Here is a 24,686-nt window from a genome sequence, read left to right on the forward strand (position 1 = left end):
TTTATTAGGATGTATTTTCACAACATTAGTAGTTGAATTAAAAAAAAAAAAAAAACATTGACAATAATATGGCATATCGGCAATAATTTATGAGACTATGTATCGCCTACTAAGATTTGTTATTGCGACAGTCCTAAATTAGACATCTATCACCGTCAATAGCAGTCACAGAATAAGGTCACATTCAGAAAAAAAGGAATTCCGAGGCTCCATTGTCCAAAACTTTATCCGTCTCCTAATGCTGTCTTCACATGCTCTGGGGAAAGTGATCCTTACCACTTGCTAATTGGTAATTACAAGTACATCCTGTTCATTCGCTTTTGTTATCGTAGCAAAACAAACAGCAGACACGGACTTCGTTTTCGTTTGTAGCGGGGGCAAAACTGTTTTAATACATCTACTGCAACAAGAAGAGAATGTATTAAAATGCAAACGGTAAGTTTTTGTAACTGAACATTTTATCAAATATTTGTCTAAAAATTAAGGGTGTTATAAATGTGCACACTATGTTGTTGCGCTGACGTAAAAAAAAAAACAATAAAAAACGTGCAAATTGATGATGCCACTCACTTCTTGCTAGCGCTCCGCCATTTTGAAAAGTAAAAGGTTCACCCATCTCGGAAACTCTGGGATCATAATGAAATCCCAGTTCTCTAGTAGAAAATACCACTTGAGGGGATGTTCACATGCAATTTTCTACTCAACAACTGGTATTTACCATATTTATGACATCACACGAAGGTAGTGTAATTCATTAAGATTAGCAAAGCTACTATCAAAGCAATTATATTTCTGTTAAAACATACACTCAAAAATGCAGACACATTTAGAAAAGACAAAGACGGTTTTAATACTCATCACTAATTGTTTGTTTTACAGTCATGGTCGTATTCTCATTTAACTGATTAGGTTCTATTATCTAAAGACACCCTGTTTACTTCTAGGAATATAGCTTAAGGATAATTAAATGTAATGCATGTTTGCTCATATACAGTGGGGCAAATAAGTATTTAGTCAACCACCAAATGTGCAAGTTCTCCTACTTGAAAAGATTAGAGACACCTGTAGTTGTGAACATGGGTAAACCTCAACCATGAGAGACAGAATGTGGGAAAAAAAACAGAAAATCACATTGTTTGATTTTTAAAGAATTTATTTCCAAATTAGAGTGGAAAATAAGTATTTGGTCACCTACAAACAAGCAAGATTTCTGGCTGTGAAAGAGGTCTAACTTCTTCTAATTAGGTCTAACGAGGCTCCACCCGTTACCTGTATTAATGGCACCTGTTTTAACTCATTATCAGTATAAAAGACACCTGTCCACAACCTCAGTGAGTCACACTCCAAACTCCACTATGGCCAAGACCAAAGAGCTGTCGAAGGACACCAGAGACAAAATTGTAGACATGCACCAGGGTGGGAAGACTTAATCTGCAATAGGTAAAACGCTTGGTGTAAAGAAATCCATTGTGGGAGCAATTATTTGAAAATGGAAGACATACAAGACCCCTGATAATCTCCCTCGATATGGGGCTCCATGCAAGATCTCACCCCGTGGCGTCAAAATGATAACAAGAACGGTGAGCAAAAATCCCAGAACCACACGGGGGGACCTAGTGAATGACCTACAGAGAGCTGGGACCACAGTAACAAAGGTTACTATCAGTAACACATTGAGGCGCCAGGGACTCAAATCCTGCACTGCCAGACGTGTCTCCCTGCTGAAGAAAGTACACGTCCAGGCCCGTCTCCGGTTCGCTAGAGAGCATTTGGATGATCTAGAAGAGGACTGGGAGAAAGTGATATGGTCAAATGAAACCAAAATAGAACTTTTTGGTAGAAACACAGGTTCTCGTATTTGGAGGAGAAAGAATACTGAATTGCACTGTGAAGCATGGGGGGGTGGAAACATCATGCTTTGGGGCTGTTTTTCTGCAAAGGGACCAGGACGACTGATCTGTGTAAAGGAAAGAATGAATGGGGCCATGTATCGAGAGATTTTGAGTGAAAATCTCCTTCCATCAGCAAGGGCATTGAAGATGAGACATGGCTGGGTCTTTCAGCATGGCAATGATCCCAAACACACAGCCCGGGAAACAAAGGAGTGGCTTCGTAAGAAGCATTTCAAGTTCCTGGAGTGGCCTAGCCAGTCTCCAGATCTCAACCCCATCGAAAATCTGTGGAGGGAGTTGAAAGTCAGTGTTGCCCAACGACAGCACCAAAACATCACTGCTCTAGAGGAGATCTGCATGTAGGAAATGGCCCAAATACCAGTAACAGTGTGTGAAAAGCTTGTGAAGAGTTACAAAAAACGTTCGGCCTCCGTTATTGCCAACAAAGGGTACATAACAAAGTATTGAGATGAACTTTTGGTCTTGATCAAATACTTATTTTCCACCATGATTTGCAAATAAATTCTTTAAAAATCAAACAATGTGATTTTTCTGTTTTTTTTCCACACTGTCTCTAATGGTTGAGGTTTACCCATTTTGTCAATTACAGGCCTATCTAATAATTTCAAGTGGGAGAACTTGCACAATTAGTGGTTGACTAAATACTTAAAATGTAAATACTGAAAAGTACATTCTCAGGTCGCACCCAGCGGGGCTACGTCATGCAGTAGTGTTGTGATTTAGTTTTACAGGGTCTTGCATCTGTGTGCTGTGCAGGAATGGGTTATTTTTATTGCCAGACAGACAGTTTGATAGGAAATCAAAGTCTCAAATCAATGTCACAAGTTCATTAATGGATGCCCTTTTCATTCCTATCCTTTTACTATTGTCTTTGAAATCCTCTATACGTCTTCAAATCTCATTTTAATTAAACATACCGACTGGTCACAAGGTATGTAGTGACCTTAATGGGATTAAGGTAGAAATCATGCAGTCTGTTGATTTATATTTTGTTTCTTGATGTGTACATGTAGTTTACATGTATTTTTTGCCTTTTGTTTTTCTTTTGACCTTCGCAAGTATTTTCCCGTGTGGTCGCCACTGGCGTATAGATAGGGCATTGATTGAGCAACCAGTTACAAATTAAGATTTAAACGTTACCTCTCCGAGCTTATTGAGTTTTACATTTAGGGCATTTGCAATATGCAAGACTTATTGATTGACTAAAGAGTGCCTCTTTATAGACATCTCCTCAGGCTACCACCACTTTTCTATTTCTCTTTTGTTGCCTTTCACTGTCTTATAAAATTTTTGTCAATCAAACTGTAAAACAATGAAAAGTTTGGTTTCGGATAGCCCGTAACTAAGAAAGTCTGTGTGTTGTTTTTATTCTCTCAGGAAAATGCTTCCTCTGAGGAACACGTGCTTTACGTATGGGATCATTTTGTGGCCAAAGCTGCTGCCAAGCATGTCTTCGTCGTGGCCCACAGCTACGGAGGGTTGTCCTTTGTCGAGCTGGTCAGTATATATATTTTTTTAATTGTGATTTTTACTTCTTCAACTTGAAGACACAATGATATGCTATCAGCTCAAATGATTTTAGCTAGGAGAGCTACCAAAGAATAATAATTTTTCAGTGCCACTAATGGCAATAGATGTACAATCCATTTGAACTTGGAGGGGCCAGCCGTCCCAGTCCAAAGGGATTTGATGTCTATCACCGTCATTGGCAGCAAAAAAGATACAACTTGGAAAAAAACATAACCCCTGGATAAAAATATAAAATATGATTGGGGTTATGTTTACAAATCACCTGTGCAATGTCACGAAAAGATGTTTTTTTTTTTTTTTTTTTTTTTTTTTTTTTTTTTTTTTAACTTTTCCAGTCTTTTATTGCTCCTGCCCATGTTTTTAGACTGCCCGGATGAAGGTCTCAAACCTTGTCCTTGTTGTTTCTGTTATGATTATTATTATCATTGTATTTATTATTATTACTGGTGAGGACACTAAGGAAAATTGCTACTCATCCGTTATTCATGGATGAATCAGAATGAGATTTGACAGGTGTATCCTAGACATTTATACGCATCAATCCTTGGATGCAATATTTATTTTTATTACAATTGTTTGTATTGTTTTGGTGTTTGTCTCCGAGCTGATTATAGTAAATAGATTTACAGACTTAAAATTTTTACTCTTCTATCATTCATGGACTGATCGCAATGAAATTTAGTAGGTATATTGTAGGGATATGCATTGCATTGAACCTCAGAGCTGAAATGTTCTCTTAGAGCTTATTAATTGATTTTAACTAATTGTGGACTTATTGTTGCCTGTAGGTTCCAAGTCAGCCCATAAAGGGCATGCACGCTCTTTGGTTGTGCTGTTACTGTCTCTGGTCTGATGAGACATTTGGAGAGCGAGCCAGGCAGTCGTAGCTCATTTTGAAGTTGTTATAGAAAGTGTTGCGGATGTCCAATTCAAAATGAGAAAATTATAGTTGTCCGATATTATCGGATAGCCGAAAATATTGCCCGATAAAATCATTTTAAAATGGTATCGGATAATATCGACTCCGGTTTTTCATTATCGTTTATGGGCCAAAAGCATGTTGCCTTCAAATTGAACGTAGAGGCCTTCTGACTTTGTACACAGGCTGCTCACAACTTAGCACATCAGTTGTGCTTATTGACCATTAGATGGCTCTAAACCAAGATGCTTGGGGTTTGATATGTGAGCAGTGTCATTCTTAAAGCATCCAGTAGAGCATCACAATACAAAAAGCCATAATACAGTATGTCAAGTCCATGATTGCATATATCGGTTTTGGATTTTTGAAGTTGGACAATATTGGAATATCTGTTATCGGTGAAAAAGTAATTATCGGACAACTCTAGAGAAAATATTTGCAAAAAAACAATAACATTCAAGTTGGGAAATTATACATCTTGTCTCAAGTCAATTTAATGAAGCCTGAAAGAGATTTAATCATTATATTTGTTATTTTTCTCATTATTATTAATAATTTACACAACTTACCAACTTCTCTTGAACTGGGGTTTGTTTATATTGTATGTATATTGATGGCACGATATGTGGCGCAACGGTTGTTCTTTTCAAACTTTCATATGATCAATGAGTAAATTCGGGTTACTTTACAGCATACATTTCTTTCAATGTAAGAGTCTTTGCTCAGGTCACCATCTTTCACACTATTGATGACATTTTTCTGGCCTTTATTTTTTACCAGCAAGGGTAGCTACAGCCAGAAAATGTCTGTGTGGTCACTTGTCCCAATGTTGTTTTCAAAAATAATTTTATTAGCCTACTTTTACTTTTTGCTTACTAAAATGCAAGCAGCGTTTTGTCTGTGAGAGCGTCAAAATCTCACTAGTCTTCCTTTTTGTCTCCCTTCTTTCCATATGTGTTACCCCTGCTTAGGTTCACCTATTTAAGTTACTCGCTGGACTCTTTTAACGTATGTTCTTGTCAAGATAGAATTCTATTAAATCATGCAAATGCGAATGGCGCATGTGTGTATAAATACATTGAGTGTAGCTCACGCAGTATAGGGGGATGATAACATCATGACAAAGAGCTAAAAGATATCCTTTGTTCATTTTAAGTGACAGTGTTCGTAAATGCCACCACCAGGTTTTCCCTAGAGGCCTTACCGGCTTCTCTTCTCTATTATTGTTGCGATTCCTTTACGCCTTCTGACTAATTGGGAACACATACACACATGTAACTCCCTGGAGCTCTTCAACATTTTAGCCAAATGTACTCAAATGCACAAATACACCAAATATAAAGCAACTAGTATTACATTTCGGCATACCCACACTTGTACGACCGCACAGATTCCCTGCACTTATAAGCACACACTGGCACACATACACCATCTACTTAATTGAGGAGAAATTGGTCCAGCGGGATGGGATGGGAAGTGTATGTGTGTGTGTGCGCGCTCGCAGAGCCTTGCGGGATGAACCGTTCGACACATGAGAAGACCCAGAGAAAACAAGCTGTCTGCGGGTTAATTACTGCTCCCCTTTGCAGTTAATAAATACATTTCTGATCAAGCCCATCAAAAGGGCCCGCTGTTAATTTCTCCTGCTCGCTCCCCATGCTCGGGAGCATGTTAACCCCTGTGTGGCGCGCTCAAGTGTTTCATTGCAATTTGGTTTCGTTTTAAAAACACTGCGTACGGACTAATTATAGATACATCAAAGAGGAGCTAACTGCCTTTGAATGCGAGAGCAGAAAGAGAAGCTACAGGGCGAAAGGCTGCTTGCTCTCTCTGCCTCACCCCCACCCTTTTTCACCCTTTTACCCTTGCACACATTCCATCTATCCATTTCAGTTAACTGTTGCCGAGCGCGCTCTTTCCATTCTGATTCGGCTGCCGTGCTGTTAATGAAGATGCCCCCGCAGAAAACAAGCTCTCAAGAGAATTTAGTGCAAAATCTTTCAAAAAAGCTGACTTCTGTAGAGGTTTTTTTTTCCTTCTTTATAAGCATTACTGTACACATTCTTTTGGTTGGGACACTAACTTTGGCATTCTAGGAAACAGGCCCATTTCTTTCAGGAAAAATACACCTCAAAAGTCATTTTAACTCATTTTCTAGAATTGACTGCAATGGATGTCCAATCCATTTTGAGTGGGTGAGGCTAGCAGTGATCATTCACAGTTAATGGCAGTGAATTAATCATGTGTTAGTAATTTCTATTATTAGTACAGTGGTACCTCGACATACGACCCTTTCGACATCCGACGGAAAATTTGACTCGTCATTTGTCTCGACATATGCTCGAAATACATAATAATAATATGACAGTGTTGCAATTTGGATGCTGGGCAGATTTTCTTGTAGGAGAAATCAACATTGGTCCCAAGGAGGTTAGTGCAGGTGGTGACAAAAGGAAAAAGGTGACGATTACCATTGAAATTAAAAAGGAAATCATAGAAAAATATAAGCGTGGTGTGCGTGTGAGCAAACTGGCCCGACAGTATGGCGGGAATTTGTTTTGATGGTCCATGCAGATGTATCCTTCTGTACTCCACCCGCCGTATCCTCCAACCTCTGTTCGCCAGTCTCTCTAAGTTAAGATGACAATAAAAATGCTTTTTTTTTTTTTTTTCTTTTTAATTTCCGATTTATTATTATTAATATCATTATTATTATAGTAACATTGGTAAGGAAGTCGCCAGCTTCGTCAGGTTTTTGATCATTTAATTCAGAACTTGTGCAACACAACACGGCTACTGTCTACCGTAGCCGACGCCAACAACAACATGTAAAGAGAAAGTAAAAAAACTTCACACTCTTTTACTCTTGTCAGTCTTTTGGTCCGTTCAGGAAAAGCATGCACGCACCACCGCCACCAAACACGACCGCCACATTAAAACCCAATTCATTAAATTATTATTATTATTTCTATTTGATTATTATTCCAATTCCAGTTTGTATTTATAATTTATGTGGTTTGCTCTGAGCAATTGTTGTTTGCAATTCTACCTGCAGTATTTATGAAGGATTTAGTGTAAGTTTTTGGTCCGTTGAACGAATTAACCGAATTACAGTGTATTCTTATGGCAAAATCCTACTTAACATACAATCATTTCGACTTACAAACCAGGTCTTGGAACGAATTAAATAAATTTGTATCTAGAGATACCACTGCGGTTTTATTCTAGAGTGGTTAACATAGGGCTGGGCGATTTTAAGATCAAGATTTTAAATGTAATTTGTATTCGTATTTTTTGTTTAAACGACACAATATAAACAACTGTGGAAGCACACTAAACTCCCATGTGGCACATTATAACAGTTTCAGGCATTAAAGATACTCAGATTTACCATTCTATATCTAAGCAGCTGAACAGGACGGGTTTTAAATAAATACATTCTTTCAGTGATTTTATTTACTGTGCTAAATTTAAGTGCATATGCAGATGCATACTGACGAGATTGGCAGATTTTGAACAGTTCCTCAAAAAGAGTCCAGTGTTAATAGTTTTCAAGTGTTTTATCAGGTATTGGTTTAAGAATGGCGGCATGGCGGCCGAGTGGCTAGCACGTCAGCCTCGCAGTTCTGAAATTAAGGAATCAATCCCAGGCTCTGGCCTTCCTATTGTGAGTTTGTATGTTCTCCCCGTGCCTGTGTGTGTTTTCTCTGCGTACTCCGGTTTCAACACCCCAAAAACATGCATGGTCAGCTGATCGAACACTACAAATTGTCCCCAGGTATGAGTGTGTGCGTGAACGGTTGTTCGACTTCTTGTGCCCTGCAACTGGCTGACAACCGATTCAGGGTGTACCCTACCTACTGTCCATAGTTAGCTGGGATAAGATCATGCAGAAAATCCCTGATTGAGGAAAAGACGGCTATTGCTAGGTCGCAGTTAGCCTTTAAACTTTACGGTTTCACGTACAAATTTAAATATGCTGTGATGATACGTTGTGGCTTTGAGTACTCCACAACAAGACACTGGATTTCAAAAAAGTTTACAATTTTCCACAATATTACTAAGGGACTTATTTCGACTGCATATTTATATCTTACACAGCGATGGGAAAAAAATTGCGCATTAACCACTTTATGGTGTCCTTTTACTATTACTACATGACAGCTGCATCTCTAAGGAAAGCATGTTTTATCTGCCATTCAGTTGTATTGCGTTCCTGTTACACAAACCCGAACAATGCCGGGCCATACTGTCGTTGTAGAAGATAATTAGGTGATTTCAGAATAGTCATGTAACACTAAAATGTTGTATTAAAGTGACTTTCTATTAATTTCAGTGCATATAAATCCAATGGTGATTAAAAAACTACCCCAAATTATGTAGCTAATTAATAACTGTCCACCAAAAAAAGGAGTATTATCGGAGACATAACCAGAGAGAAACTGAGGATTCCGCCATCTGTATACCTTGTCTTTTCATCCATCTTCACTAAGCTTGAACGCAGATATGTTGGCGTCGGTGGTCGTGTTCCGGAAGAGTTGTCTATCTCAGTTTGACCTATGTACTCTCAAAGTAAAAAAGAGCAGTCTTATTGGAAAGGATGTGGCAGCATTATATAAGATCTTATATAAGAAGGCATCTGTCTCTTGGTGCGAGTGTGTGGGTGCCAACCAACCAGCCGCTGTAACAGCCCCTAAAAAGTATAGAAACGAGCTTACTTCACTTATACTGTACGTGATGAACAAATTGGCCAAATGTCTGTATGACACTTTCTGTACGTGGCCATCCGTGTTGTATTTATTGAATCCCACTTTCGGTTTTTAAGTGTCCGTTTTCCCAACCTACACTGTGATGGAGGAGGACGGGAACGCCAGTAGCAAAATAGCCCAAGTTGGAGAAGTTGGTTATACTTAACATCACTGTTTTCTTTCCTTGTTTGCCCCCATGATTTCTTTTTGTTCTCATTTCTTTTGTCCTCTCTCGCCCGGTCGGGGTGACCCTCAGGGCAGCAGCCGGGCCAACTCTGCCCTCAGTGCAGGACTCTCGCTTCATGACTGGCATGGCAACAGCCGGCTGGGAAAAAACTCCTTCTTCTATTCACCTTCTCTTTGTTGGACGGCACCAGGGATTTTGTAGTAACTTATTGATTGGGATTTTTGGGTGTTTAAGATCACCTTCAACATGTTCATTTCCTAATGTGATTAATAACGTATATCCATCTATTTATCTAATCAGGGCATCAACATTAATTGAGTCATGAAAGGCAAAGACTCTCATGAGTGCAAATGCAAATTAAGTTTTAACAGTCTTTCAACAGTCCAGATTGATGAACTGGTAATGGGATTTTCCAGCATAGACTCGATAAATATTAAAATAGCTTTGTATTTTTTACTTCAGTATGGAAGTTTCCCATTTCCACATTTCTTCCTGTGTTTGTGCTTACCTACCCTAAGCACATCCTGTACTAAGCTCGCTGCTCAATGCACAGACATGAAACTGATGGATATTTTTTTTTCTAGACATCACAAACATCCCAGTCAGATGGCACCCAGGTTTATTCCACAAAATGTATTCCTTTAAGTATGCCCTACGAGGGAAAAAAATTACTGTGTTATTGTTCAAATACTCACGGATGCAAATCCAGAGTATAGAAATGTGTCCCGAATTATTGTTTTATTTTCACTGTTTAAAAATTGCTTGACATTTCAACACACACGTTCGGCTAGTAGGAAGTTTATCGACATTTTAACTAGAGTTTCCCAATAATTACTTATTAACCGACTAACCGGTCGTGGACTTAACATATTATTAATATTATATGTTACGGATGCTTTAATAATGATAAACATAACAACTTCAAGGTTTTCCAAATAAACATTCTACAAAAAATTTGAGCACAACTTCAGCTGAAGTTATGAAAAAAAGTGCCTATATTACACTTTGAAGGTAACATACATATTGGCCCAAAACCGATGATGGAAAACCGATGTGGATATTATCCGATACCAATTTAAAATGCTTTTATTATCGGCTACCAAATAATATTGGACAACTCTAATTTTAACTCATTGGCTTTCATTGACCGCGACAAAAAGAATGGTCATTCGCTGCCAGCCCTCCCAGTTCAAATGGATTGGACGTATACCTGTGACAAACTAAAAATTCACAGCAGTAGGATGAAAAGAATGTCTATCATCGTCAATGGCAGTGAAAGTGCCAATCAATAAACTTAATAAACAACGCGCTTTCCTGTTTTATTACCTGTCTATAAATATGAATCATGTATATTTGACAGGTTTAGCTAATATTTTAAAAAATGCATACATTACAAATTAGAAATAGACTAACAGAAAATCTCTTCAAATCATGTTTATATGTACATCTTACCACCCTTTAAACTCTAGAGAGCTATCATGACTACTGTTAAAGAGATGCTAAAGAGATTTTTTTTTTTTTTTTTTTTTAATCTCAAGGTTTTCCATAGCTGGCGGGCTTGCAAGCGGTACAGCATTGTGTCGTTTCCTGTGAAAATGGCCGTCTGTGTGTGCTGACGTGTGTGTGCGTCGTTCCACGAGCGGCAGCGCAGATAGTCTGCGGGGTTATGTGAGCCTGTATTGATGTGCATTTACACGCATGTGCGCATCTGTGTGTCAGTTGTAGCCCGCAGAAGCCCGCATCATCCTAAGCAGAACAGCTTGGTGGTTAGCAGCTATCAGAGCCGTGTTAGGGGATGGAAAAGAAGAGGAGAGGGTGAGAGGCAATGATAAATGACTGAGGCACACTAGCAGAAATTAGTGGAGCCATATGCAAAGCTGTGGCGTTTTGTTTGATGTGAAACAAAAGGACCACCCTGACAAAAGTGCCTGCCGGCCCTCACAGCGGGACGGCAGCCCTAAGGACAGACACCACCGTCAGCAGCACTGAGAAAGTGTTTGTGTGTGCGTGTCGCTTCTTTGCACTCGGCTCTATATAATAAAATGTATATTATCCCCTCTGTTTTTGTGAGTCGCTCATAATGACATACACGCCGAGCCCTTTGTATGCCGCCAAAAGACACGGTTTCTTCCCCAGCCGCGCTACGGCGTATTTGCTCTATTAACCGAGTGAAATATAGACGTCTAATTTCCTGGCGAATGAATAGGCATCTTTGAGAGCAGCTCTCCTCTTAACATAAGGATGTAAATTGAACTGTTTAAATGTCACGGCTAGCAAGCTGATTTGATTTGAATTGATTTGCTTGTTTCTGGAGAAAAGAGCTCTCTTGCCAAACCTTAGCCGTGCTGGCTGCTACAGATAGACCAAGGTCCTTTTTGGGAGGGGGGGCTCAACAACACATTGTAGGGCTTGTGAATTCTTCTATCTGCTGTGATTATGTACAAATGGCCTTCATTTGCCATCCATTTCAAAGCTGTAGTGCTGCATTGTGACTAGAGGCAGATGACGCAGACCAAATTACAGCGGGTTTGCCGCCTGAAAAGGATACTCTCACAATAGGCTTTGTGAAGTATTCCCTTCAATACAACGCCATTATACTCACCTTTGTTGGTGTTTCTCGCTATGTTTTGGGAGCATCGTCGCTTTCTAGATTACATTTGTAGCAGGGACGGGGGGGTTGGACTCGGCTGCGAGCCTTTCAATATCGGCAGGAATTGTTTGTTTTGTGGTTTGTGTTGGATTAGTTTTTAATTGAGCCTATTTCATTACATCTTTTGCGTCCATGTGTGCTTACAAGAAAATCAAGGCTCATTAAAAAGTATCAATACAGAACTCTTTTAGACACGTGTCGCGGTGTGCATCCCGTTCATTCATGTTTCTTCCATGTTGCTAGCATATCCATGCTTTTTTATGCTGGCCGTATTGGTGGAGTCGGAAAATAGTTGTATTCCAAAAATTTTCTAATATTACATATGTAATGGCAGTTATTAAAAATTTTCAAAGCGGATGAATATTTTATTTTTCTGCAAAATGTGGTCATAGCAGACCAGCGAAGGTGCTTTGGTGGTAAATTCATGCTCATTTTACTTTCTAGCATGACTTGACACCTGTCCACTCAGTCAAACGTACCAAAATCTGGTTTAACAACCATGGTGTTACTCTGCTGTATTGGCCAAAATACTTCCCAGACCTGGACCCTATAGAAAATCTATAAGAGATCAGAGACACCACAGCCAACAATTCATAGATATTGATCTGATTTGCAACTATCAAAGCAATCTTGGCTTCTATCACACATAGTGCCACATGTTTTTTGCCTCTATGCCACATGGTATTGAAAGTGTAATTCATGCAAAAGAAGCTCAACCAAGGATTGAGTACATAGAAATTAACACATTTTTGTGAAACCTGGCAGTTGAGCTAAAAAAATCCTTTCATGATCCATAGTACCATATTTTTGAGACTATAAGTTTCAGGGTTTTTTTTCCCCATAGTTTGGCTGTGGGTGCGACTTACTAGTATACTCTAGAGCGACGTATGTGTGAAATTATTAACACATTATTATTTCATTCCACATGTTATTTTCACACTAAACTGCAAGAGGTCGCTTAAGGCATGTGTTCCAACATTGGCGAATCTGGCGATAACTTATAAAAGCAACTGAGAAGGGCTGAACAAAATGGCACCAAAATCTATTATATTTTTATTTCAAATTGCCTTTCGAGATGACATTTCTGTTTTTGGTGTTCTAGTCTAAAAAGTTCTATTTTCATTCATCTCATGGAGCCCCCCTCAATTTACTGTGTATCTAGCATTACTATATTTACATACACCAGGACTTGAACTTTATTAATTCATCTACTGTTCTTGACTGTGTATCGTATTGCCTCTGCAAAGCCCTTTGAGACAACCTTGTTGTGATATAGTGATATACAAATAAAATTGAATTGAATTGAATACACATTTCTTGTTATTTTACATTCAGTTAAGTTTTCCTTGTTTAAGCTTATGAAGGTTATCTGAGATATCCGTGAAGCAAGAACAATGCATATTTCAATGTAGCTCTGTAATTAAATTCCACATTGTTTAACTCATTCACTGCCCTTGACGACCAGATATTTCCAATCCATTTCGAATTAAAAAAAATAAAACAAAATATTTAAACTATCTGTGAATGTGCATGTTTCTGTGCCATTGACGGCGCTAGACGTCCAGTTCATTTTGACTGGGAGAGGCTGGCAGTGAATGATCGCTGCCAGCCCTCCCAGTCAAAATCATCCAATTTGAGTCGAAATGGATTGAATTTCCATATTTCTCCATATTATATCTCCATATTTTTAAAAAATATTTATTCATAGTTTAATTATTAAGGAAAATGGTCATTTCTAATGTCTGAGCATTTTTTTCTGACTGGTCAAGCACTCTTCTTCATCTGTTTGTCAAAAGACACTGATGTTGCCATGGCGATGTAACAGAAACTCATCTCCCACAAGTATTATTGAAGAGACCATTCATAAGTCTCTCTCTTGTTGTCGTCTTATTTTTTTCCGTCGGAAATGAAATATCAATCTGTTCTCAAGGCTCCAAGGATTGTTCTTGACCATCCAGATCCATGCAATAACTAATTCTTTTCAACACGATTTTTTTTTTTTTTTTTTTTTTTTTTTTGTTTGAGCCACTTTGTAATGTAAGAAGCCCCAGCTCGTTCATATAAAGTTCAGGGAAATCTTAAGGGATTCATCATTTCATATTTACTGGCTGAGGCTGATCCCGCTGTAAGGTCCTACCCTCGTCCCATTGATCTAGTGCGCATGTTCACTCCCGAGGTTACGGGACGTGCTTCCATTTGCATAAGGCCCTGGGCAAGGTTCTTTCCACCATTGATTGGCCCGTCCATGAGCGCCTCGTGCCTTCTCACATTGATCACTTTGTTTTTTCTTTCCTGGAGACAGTGCTACCCAGAGTTCAGCTGTAGCTACGGTTCAGCCGACCTGTTGGAAAAAGAGGGAGCGAGAGAGTGGTGTCATGAAAAATTACCTTGAATGTATTTCATGCTTTTCCTTTGCTGCGCACGTTTGTTTTATTGCATTTTATGATCGTGGAAGATGTATTGATCATATATCTGCATGGATTAAAGTTCTCTGTCGTAGTGACGGACATCTGTTAGCAGGGGGTGCTGGTCTGTGGAAATGGCCGGCAGAATAAGGGGTCGACAGTTAATTTTACAAGCGTCAGTAATTGTTACAGTTCTTCAGAGGTGGTTATTAACGCGTTACATTTACTCCGTTAGATTTACTTGAGTAACCTTTTGAGAAAAATGCAGTCCTAAGAGAGATTTGCCTATGCCATACTTTTTACTTTTACTTGAGATTTGTGAAGAAGAAACGCTACTCCTACTCTGCTACTTTAGGCTGCACTAGAGTCGCTACTCTTTTCCGTCTGACTTTTTTATTGCCAGCACAGTGGCTCACCCATTTTCACCAATCATATGTAGCAACAATAATCATATGACTCCATCATACCAATCAGACATACACTGCTGGCCAAAGGTATTGGCACCCCTGCAATTCTGTCAGATAATGCTCAATTTCCCCCAGAAAATGATTGCAATTACAAATGCTTTGGTAGTAATATCTTCATTTATTTTGCTTGCAATGAAAAAACACAAAATAAAATGGGAAAAAAAAGGTAAATCATGATCATTTTGCACAAAATTCCAAAAATGGGCAGGACAAGTATTGGCACCCTTGTGCAGATGCTGGACTAATAACAGGCATCAACGTAGAGTTTACAGGGAAAAAAACGAGGCCTTCAAAGAAAAGAACACGGTCCCCGCAGTCAAACATGGCGGAGGTTGCCTGATGTTTTGGGGTTGCTTTGCTGCCTCTGGCACTGGACTACTTGGCCGTGTGCATGGCATTATGAAGTCTGAAGACTACCAACAAATTTTGCAGCATAATGTAGGGCCCAGTGTGAGAAAGCTGGGTCTCTCTCAGAGGTCATGGGTCTTCCAACCGGACAAGACCCAAAACACATTCAAAAAGCACTAGAAAATGGTTTGAGAGAAAGCACTGGAGACTTCTAAAGTGGCCAGCAATGAGTCCAGACCCGAATCCCATAGAACACCTGTGGAGAGATCTGAAAATGGTAGTTTAGAGAAGGCATCGAATCTCACAGATCTGGAGCAGAAAAATGGTCTAAAGTTCCAGCAGAGCATTGTAAGAAACTCACTGATGGATACCGGAAGCGGTTGTTCGCAGTTATTTTGTCCGAAGGTTGTGCTACCAAGTATTAGGCTGAGGGTGCCAATACTTTTGTCCAGCTCATTTTTGGAGTTTTGTGTAAAATGATTTTTTTTTCTCCCTTTTTCTTTTGTGTTTTTTCATTCCAATCAAAATAAATGAAGCTATTTCTACCAAAGCATTTGTAATTGGAATCATTTTCTGGGAGAAATTGAGCATTATCTGACAGAATTGCGTGGGTGCCAATACTTTTGGCCAGCAGTGTAACAATACAGTTACATGACCACACATACAAGCTCGCAGTCGAGTCTTAAGGCCGTTTCAAACTAGCGGCAGCCAAGTGTGAAGAGTTCATCGGCAACCCATTCATTGTGAGTGGACTTCTTGGCGAAAGTGAGCATTGGAAGGCAGTTTTGGGTGGAACGGCAAGTTTGAATGAATTTGTGCCGATAGGCGGGGCCAAAAATAGAGCCTTGCTCTGTTTTGAGAGCTCCGCCGTGCTGACGTCAACAATGCATCCAATAGCAGAGGGGTGTACTTACTTTATATCTTTGCTATCAGGCTGTTTCGGCGGACAAATATGCGTAAATCATGGTCGACGAAACCTTGATAAATGTGCTTTTTTTTAAGTTTCGTGAGCTCTGGGACACTCGAATAATGACTCTAATACCTCTCCTTACTAAGCTATATGGTACCTCGATGTGCATTTGTGTGGAAATGTAGTTCACGGACAACCAAAAAAACTATTTACCTTCTCACCGAAACTAGTAAAACCGGCTATTCTAATGTCCACTACTTCTTGAAATGGGAAAAAGTTGTTAATTTCTTGTGCAACAATGAAAAATAAACACCTTGGTGCTTGGGACTATAGTAAATATGCTTGCCGCTTTTCACTTCCTGACAGTGTCCACGTCAGGTTTTGTGACTCCTCCCGTTTTGCGCTTGCTGTGAACCGCTCAATCGGGCTAACGCTCGTGTGCAAAGGCCTTTTTGATCACACAGATGTTCTAACATATTCCAGCAAGTGGCATCTTTAAAGCGTTGTAGAAAATAATTAAGCTCCCAGTTTTTATTTGGCACTGATAGACCACGGAAAACCAGAGATGTGATAGTTTTAACTTAATGGTAGAAAATATTTTCATCCACGAGAGGTAAATCATGCTCTTGGGACGGGTGATTTTCATTTCTATTTTTTCAGTCGGAGTTTGATGATTCTGGTATATTTTTGGCCTAATATTGTCATCTAATAGGTTATAGTATAATGATAACAGTTCATATAGATGATGTTGTGCTAAGGAAAAAATAATATGCTATTGTTTTAAAAATTACATAAATTATTAGGGTGGTTCCGATCATGTTTTTTTGCTCCCGATCCGATCCCGATCATTTTAGTTTGAGTATCTGCCGATCCCGATATTTCCCAATCTGATTGCTTTTTTTGCTCCCGATTCAATTCCAATCATTCCCGATAATTTTTCCCGATCATATACATTTTGGCAATGCATTAAGAAAAAAATGAATAAAACTCGGACGAATATATACATTCAACATACAGTACATAAGTACTGTATTTGTTTATTATGACAATAAATCCTCAAGATGGCATTTACATTATTAACATTCTTTCTGTGAGAGGGATCCACGGATAGAAAGACTTGTGACTTTGTATATTGTGACTAAATATTGCCATCTAGTGTATTTGTTGAGCTTTCAGTAAATGATACTGTAGCCATGGCCAAATGCATGATGGGAAGTGGAACCATGACTGTGCGTAGTGCTGCCAATTGATATATCTGCTCTGCGTTGGGAACTAACATAAGGTGTTAAAGCTGTAGTGTGAACTAATTTCTTCACATGCCAAATAGGGTCATAAGTAAAGTAATTAAACATTGTCCACCAAATAAAGCATGAAAAAAATAATTTGTATGTTGTATATTTGACAAAATAATCGCGTTTCCGAAGTTCGAGCCTGAAAGGGGACGAACCCGGAAGTGATACGTCACACCGGGAACAGCGTTGGCAGCTCCATACATACGGCCGCCAAACAAAGCCCTTCAAACAATGATTCAAACAGCGATATAAGCGATAGACCGAGCGCAAGGGAGGAGATCCAAGTTTTTGAAGAGTTGGAGGAAGAAGAGGAGCTTGGAATTTTATGTTGGATCTAACATGTATTAGCCAGACGCTAATCAGAATGCAAACAATGTACCTAGACTACCTGACATGGAATGGATACAAGACCCATCGAGATTACAACATTGGTAAGATATAGGCTGTTATTATTTTTATGATTTGAAGATGCAGGCATTTGCACATAATGTTATGTTTTTGTCTATCTGATGACATTGTTAAAAAAAATAATAATCAGACTTCATGTTCATTTTGGCAGATCCGGCAGCTCTCGTGCATATAAAATAATAATATAAAAACGTTGGGGGGAAAGAAGGAGATGAGTCTTCGATGGCTTTCTCCACTTTATTGTGGCAACAATAAGAAAACAAAATAATAGCGGACTGCCGCCACATTCGACCACGAAGTTTTGCTTCTCGCCGATCTCCTCCTCGCCTCCCACTCCAGCGTCTCTTAAACGGATTGTGCATAGTGTCTTGTTATGAGCTTTTTGTTTACAAATGTATCGAACACACGACGCGCTGACAACCTTGTCTCTTTATTAACACATGGAGCAGTTCTTATGGAAAAGTTAGAACACAGCTCGGCACAGCTCTCGGCAGGAATTGGCGTCTAATGGCGTGAGGAAATGTAGTTTTTTCACACAAGCGAACAGATTACAAAGCACCACTTCAGTGTTGTCCCGAGACTACATTTCCCATGATTCACTGCGTGACCTGCGCGCTCGCTGATTCGCTGCGAGATTGACTCAATGGCTACGCTAAACCAACACGCTATTTTTCAGCTGTCACCTGTCAGCGGCTCTCATAGCTTATACTGTTCAATTCCACAACAGTAGGCAGCTATGCTTTGACAAAGTCATCAGTCATCTATCCAAAAATCCCACTTACTTTTTGGCAAATCCTTGATCATAAGCAGACCGGTTAAGGAAGCAAGCATCTTCGAAGTGTTTGCAGCAGAGAACACTACTCGATGATGGCGTGAAATTAATTCGTTTCGTGCGAACAAAAGATGTCCATTTACGTGCCCTGCTATCCTTTGGCCACTCATACAACTTTTCGTTTGAGCGAGAACAAAACACTGCCACACACCGCTGTGGCATCTTACCGAGAAGCAATGCAACAAACAATACTGTTCTATGGTGGACTTCCCTCGCACGTCTAGGTGTGACGTAATTTCCGAAGATTGCCGAAGCAAAGCATTTTCGTTGTCAAGGGCGTTGCTATGGGTTAAACAAAGAATCTGGAAGGGTTGCGTTAAAAAAAATAATGAAAATATGCTTATAATTGTTTAGCCATTGATATTATTCAAAAACATGGTTGGCCAACCTTACTTCAAAGTTCCCCTTTAAGACAAAGATCAATTGCTACCTTGCTTCCCCACATTGCTTCCCATGATACTTCTAATCGTAGGGAGAGGGATTGTAAGGCTTTAGCCAAATAAAAAAAGGCTCCAAAGGCTGCCAAAATTCACTCTACTCATTTTACGCTGCCTTTTATCTCTCTGTATAGGTAAAACGGCGCCATTACAGATTGAGCGCGACATTGCGTGAGTGAGTCGTGCAACGCATTCATTAATTGCGGTAAATACTCTAACGTGATACCTTTTATAAAAAATTAATTACCGCCGTTATCGGGATAAATTTGATAACCCTACCTTAAGCCTAAACTAAAGACTCTGGATGAGTGTAACATATTATGTCTGTAACGTTAAATACAATTAGAAAACGATTTAATTAAATATATATATATATATATATATTTTTTTTTTTTTTAAAAAGGCATGACCGATATTTTTTGCCGATTCCGATACTTTGAAAATGACGTGATCGGACCCGATCGATCGGCCATCTCTATAAATTATATTACATTACAAGGAATTACTCATTACTTGAGTAGTTTTCTTTTTTCATCTAATACTTTTACTTTGTACATGGGTAATATTATTTTGAAATAACGCTACTCTTACTTTAGTACAATTTTTGGCCAACCTCTGCAGTTACTGTTGAATCCTTTCTGATCGCGTTTTGGTATATTAGAAGGTTTGTTGTGCTGTTACAGCCCTCTGCTGGGTTTTAGCTTCTAATATCTCTTAATTAAGCTCCATTATTATCAACCAACAGGTTAATCTATTCAGTTGTAAGGAATCCCGTTGCCCATGATCTCTTCCCACATCTTAATTTTGCCATTGACCTTTGAAATAGACTGGGCTAGATTGTGGCATCATTTCTAAATTCTTATTGGGCTTCACATTTGTCACTGATTCATTTGATTCATTAAAAAATGGCATGGGTTATAATAGCCCTTTTTTCCAAAACGATCCAAGACATCAAGCAAACCTGTGTTGGGAGTCATGAAGGAAGGTTCTGGACTGCTCTATTCAAGAAGTTGGGAAACAGAGAAAATATGATGGTTACTACAAAGTTTGAGGGTGAAAGCGAGCAGTATACTGCATTGTTTATTACTGAATAGTTATTGAAGTATTGTTTTGTTACACATTTCCACTGAAAATTTGATTATATTTATATGTCCAATGAATGACAATAGGTTGATTTACCTTAACTGAACGAAGCACCTCAAATACCATCCCAGCAATACCCCCCCCCCCCCCCCCCCCCCCATGTTGAGTCTTGGCAAAGCTTAAAAAAACAACAAGAACAACAAAAACAGAAAAAGAGTTTCTGTCAAATTATTATTATTATTTTTTATTTAATCAATGTATCTGTAATACTTTAGCGTTAATTTCACTTAGTATCTCATGAGTGCATGGTTTAACAAGCATATTGATCCTCCGTTTTACGCTTATCCACAGTGGCCGCGTAGGGCTCAAACCCCCATAATGCACCTTGTCTCTTTGTTCCGCTGCACAAGAGCTGTACGCCGCTTTGTCTGTAACTCTCCAGTTTCTCTTCAGCCCGTAGCCTCCGAGGCAAGGTCTCGCTTTCTACTCTTTCCTCCTCTTCTGACCTTCCTCAATCTGACGGTCCTCGCTAACAATTTTGTAGACATCACATTTTAGGTATTTTAAACGAGCAGAGGAAACCAATTTTTTCCTTCTAGCCGACGATACCAATTTTTGGTCTCCTCATTCCTTCATATTAGTTTTTAACCTTTATTGGGCAAGTAACTATTTTTGTTCATTTATTAAAAATATATATATAACTGCATAGTTTAAACCAGGGTAATTTAGGCCTCAATACTTACATATAGTAAACATGTATACAGCAAGCCTTTAATAAAATGATTTTTTTTTTTTTTTTTTTTTTTTTTTTTAAGTATTGTTGATCATTGTAGTTTTAAATCATTTTATGAATACATTCAATGATAAAATACTGAAATATTAATTTTAGAAAATCTAAATCATAATTAATATAAATAGAAATTCTCTCTGGTTATGGCCCCCAGTAACCCTCTAAAGTATTTTTTATTTATTTATTAATCATACTTAATACTAATACTACAACAGTAGACGTCAACATAAATTGGGTGGTTCATGTTTCCGAGCCTTTGAAGGCGCTAGACGTCCAATCCATTATGGCTGGGAGAGCTGACAGTGATCATTCACTGCCAGCCTCTTCCAGGCAAAAGGAATTGGACATCTGACACTGTCAATGATAGAAAATGAGTTAATATTGAGCCCTATAACAGATTAATTTTAACTGTCGAAAAAGTAATTTGCTAACCGGCAAAATCTCACATATTTGACAAATTATGTCCATGATATGACTTTTTTTTTTTTTTTTTTTCATCTCTGGCCATCGTGCGTAAAGTTTTGTCAAGTTTCACATTAAATTATTTCAATACATTCACTTTTTTCTCATTTTTTTCTCCCTGTTCCTAGAAATCAAATCTCGCTGTCATGTTTACTTTCTGAGCGACAACCGATTTGAATTCAATTTTGCAAATGCAGATGACATATTGTCCTTTTAAAAAGTATTGTGGATTTTTTTCCCCTTCTGTTCTATTATTTGCATTCGAGTCCTTTTTTCCCCCTCGTGCTGTCTTTCCTTTCTCCTCATTGTGGCATTTCGAGGCGTTCACCTGCTGCGTCTGGGTGAGTCAGATGGTTATGACCCAGGTCACCTTCACCAGCGAGGGAATACGCCGGTTTGACGGGAGCTTTGAATGTGCCACAGATGACATGTTGACAGCTCCAATGAATCGCTTGTCACTTGTCATTTTTCCCTCCCCCCTCCTTGCTAATTTCTCCATAAGAACACATACGATACACGAGCAGAATCTTTTTGGGCGAGCGCATTTGCAAATTGCCGCGTGGGCACGGCTTGCATTCATCACATTAAATCCAGTTTGCTTTTCTGTCTGCGCTGATTGTGAATGGTTTCACTCTGACCTGAAAGTAGCAAGAAGAATACGTCTTAGGAACTGAAAAGAAGGGAGCGGCTTTTTTTCTGAAAAGCTGTGATGAACAGCTCGGCAGATTCTGGTGCAAATGTCAGTGAACTCAGTGACTTCGAGGTTGAAGTTTAGCTGACGAACTCTGGCCTTAACGTCAACGCGCGACCTCTTTTTGCGTGCTGATCATGGCATTGTTTGTACATAGATTGCAGTTCTATTCTATTTGAAGTTAAAAAGTGATTGACAGCAAAAGAAAAAAAAAATCAGCCCTCAATCACTTCTGTGTGCCTTTGAATTCCCCATTTTGTCTCTTAGCTGATCTATATGCTGCCTTATCTCCTCCATTACTTATACCAAGCTCGTGTTTAAATCCTTTATGGCACTTTTTTTCTTTCCAGGGGCGTGTTTTAGTTATGTACTTGCGGTAAAACATATTTAATTTTTTAAGCCCAGAAACCTGACAGTGAAAGGAGATGAACTGTTTTATGTGCCATTTTAGGGCTTTATGTGGTGTGAAATACGATGAGGGTTGTAAAAGAGCCAAAAGGAAGGTAGAGAGAGTGCTGAGGGCGTGTTGAGAAGCTTGTGATGAAGCTACGAGTCGGAGGCTCAATATAGGGAGTGCCTTGTTTCACAGTGCTTTACGTCTGTCCCCCAAAATAAAGTTATCGTGCATATATCAATTTAAAAGGCAAATGACTACCTGGCTAACTTTTTTTTTTTTTTTTTTTTTCAATGCAATTTTGGCTCAGTGACTTCAATTCTGTTTTCTTCCTGTATAGTTTCCGCGTAGTCAGCATTTTTAAAAATTAAATTAGTGGTGGTTGATACAGATTATTCACCTGTTTTTACCCAATAAGTTTAACTTTTCAGTCCTTTGGCTGATTGTATGTATGCATTGTTCTGAATCGTTGTCAATGTTAGGTCATCATAGTTAACCGATTTTCACATACATGTCAACACGTCACATTGTCCTTACTGTTGGTCTTCTGTGTGTGAAGTTGTTTAAAATAGCATAGCAAGCATTATCTTGCTACATATTGTTAGTTTTGGGCTATTTTTTTTAAGTGTCAGCAATACATTAATCCACTGTTAAAGTAATGCTTTACAATGGCAAAAAAAACACCAAAAAAAACAACAACAAAAAACACTTATGACATAGCATCTACATATGTGGACATCACATTTTGGGTCATGTAGGCCACAGTATTAACATTTAGTATTACAAATGTTTATTTTGATAAATTTTTATATATTTTATGAATGAATGCAAGTATACATATAAGTATACTATTTAAATATATAGTATACTGTATATCAGTATAGCGTTCATTGTTAATCTTTTTCTTGTTGTAATTTGGATCTTGAGACTTTTGATAAAGTATCTATCTAGCTATCTATAACATGTTCAGAATAATATAAATACCACTGAAGTTTTAATGTTTTGTTTTTTTTCTTTAATTTAAATTTCACAGGATTTAACTTATTCCCTCCAACTTGACAACAATAGACATCCAACTCCATTAAATTGGGAGTACTGGCTATGAATGCTCATGTTTCAGTGCCATTGACATGGTTAGATGTCCAATCCGGATTGAACGTCTCACAACGTCAATGGCCACCAGCGTGTTTACATGTGGCTACCTCTTGTTGAGGCTTGTTTATTTGGTCTGGATTCTGGCAGACACTAGGGGGCACTGCCAGTCCTTTGCTACCAATCTCCTCTGTGGGCTTCAAAACAAGCCTGTTTGTAGAAATGTGTGTCTTGTGTGTGCTGGAAAAACAGTCCCCCGGTCTGTAATGGATGACACGGAGCTGCTTTCAGACAGGCAGGCAGCACGTCTCCAGTGGCCGCCTGGGCCCGCGCTCTGTTCTGTGCCCCTTTTCTCCCCCCGCGTTCGCACCCGCCATTTCTGCTAGCTGAACGCAGGTCTGCGGGCTAATGAAAAGGGCTCGAGAGGAGCGACAAGTCATTTTCTAGACACTTGTGCTCACCTCTAACCCTCAGAGACCCATTCAGTATGACAGCCCAACACCCCACTTGTCTCTTTGCCTACGTTGGCCTTCCCGTCCCTTGGGTCACACGGCAATGTCTGGCTGCCCGGTCAACGCCAAACACTGCTCACCGAGCTGGCGTTACACAAAAGTAGGAAAGTGGACTTAAGCAGCGGCATTGTTTAGTCAAAATAGGCTTTACTTCAGCGGCGAAAAAGCGGCGATTCCATGGAGGACACGGAACGGTCCTGATTGTGCAGAGAGCAATTCCTGAAATTGCTATTCCGCGGGCAATAACAACAACAAAAAAATCCTAAAATAACAAATTATAAAGCAAACCTATGCAATAATGTTGTAAAATTCTCTTATGATTTATTTTACAATGACAAAACATTGTGAAACATGCTTATAAATGAATAAACATCAATATTGTCTTTGTCATTCTTGGGCAGATTTATTTTCGTTTCTTATAAAGTGCAGAACATTTCTTCAAAATATTGTGATATTGAAGGAAAGACAGGGAGGACATCTATTTGACTGGATTTGTAAACGTAGCATTTAAATACAATTGCATTAAACGAAACAAATGAAATATAAATAATAGTTTTATAGAAATTATTGCATTCAATCAGGCACTTAAATGTAGTTTCTTTTCTGTGTGCGGCGG

The 24,686-nt window shown here is 38.9% G+C and overlaps 1 protein-coding gene across 7 annotated transcripts in view; it reads left to right on the forward strand.

The window, feature by feature from the left end:
• arb2a (ARB2 cotranscriptional regulator A) overlaps window positions 1–24,686 on the forward strand; it is a 343,893-nt gene that overhangs the window by 169,811 nt on the left and 149,396 nt on the right. For 6 of the 7 annotated variants that reach the window (XM_057832297.1, XM_057832294.1, XM_057832301.1 and 3 more), the window contains one exon: window positions 3,291–3,410. The exons of the other annotated variant lie outside the window; for it this stretch is intronic. In XM_057832297.1, coding sequence (XP_057688280.1) covers window positions 3,291–3,410 — 120 coding nt within the window. The remainder of the gene's footprint in view (window positions 1–3,290; window positions 3,411–24,686) is intronic. 7 annotated transcript variants of the gene reach the window in all.

The sequence above is a fragment of the Corythoichthys intestinalis genome, chromosome 3, assembly GCF_030265065.1.
Source record: "Corythoichthys intestinalis isolate RoL2023-P3 chromosome 3, ASM3026506v1, whole genome shotgun sequence".
NCBI classification, from domain to species: Eukaryota; Metazoa; Chordata; class Actinopteri; order Syngnathiformes; family Syngnathidae; genus Corythoichthys; species Corythoichthys intestinalis.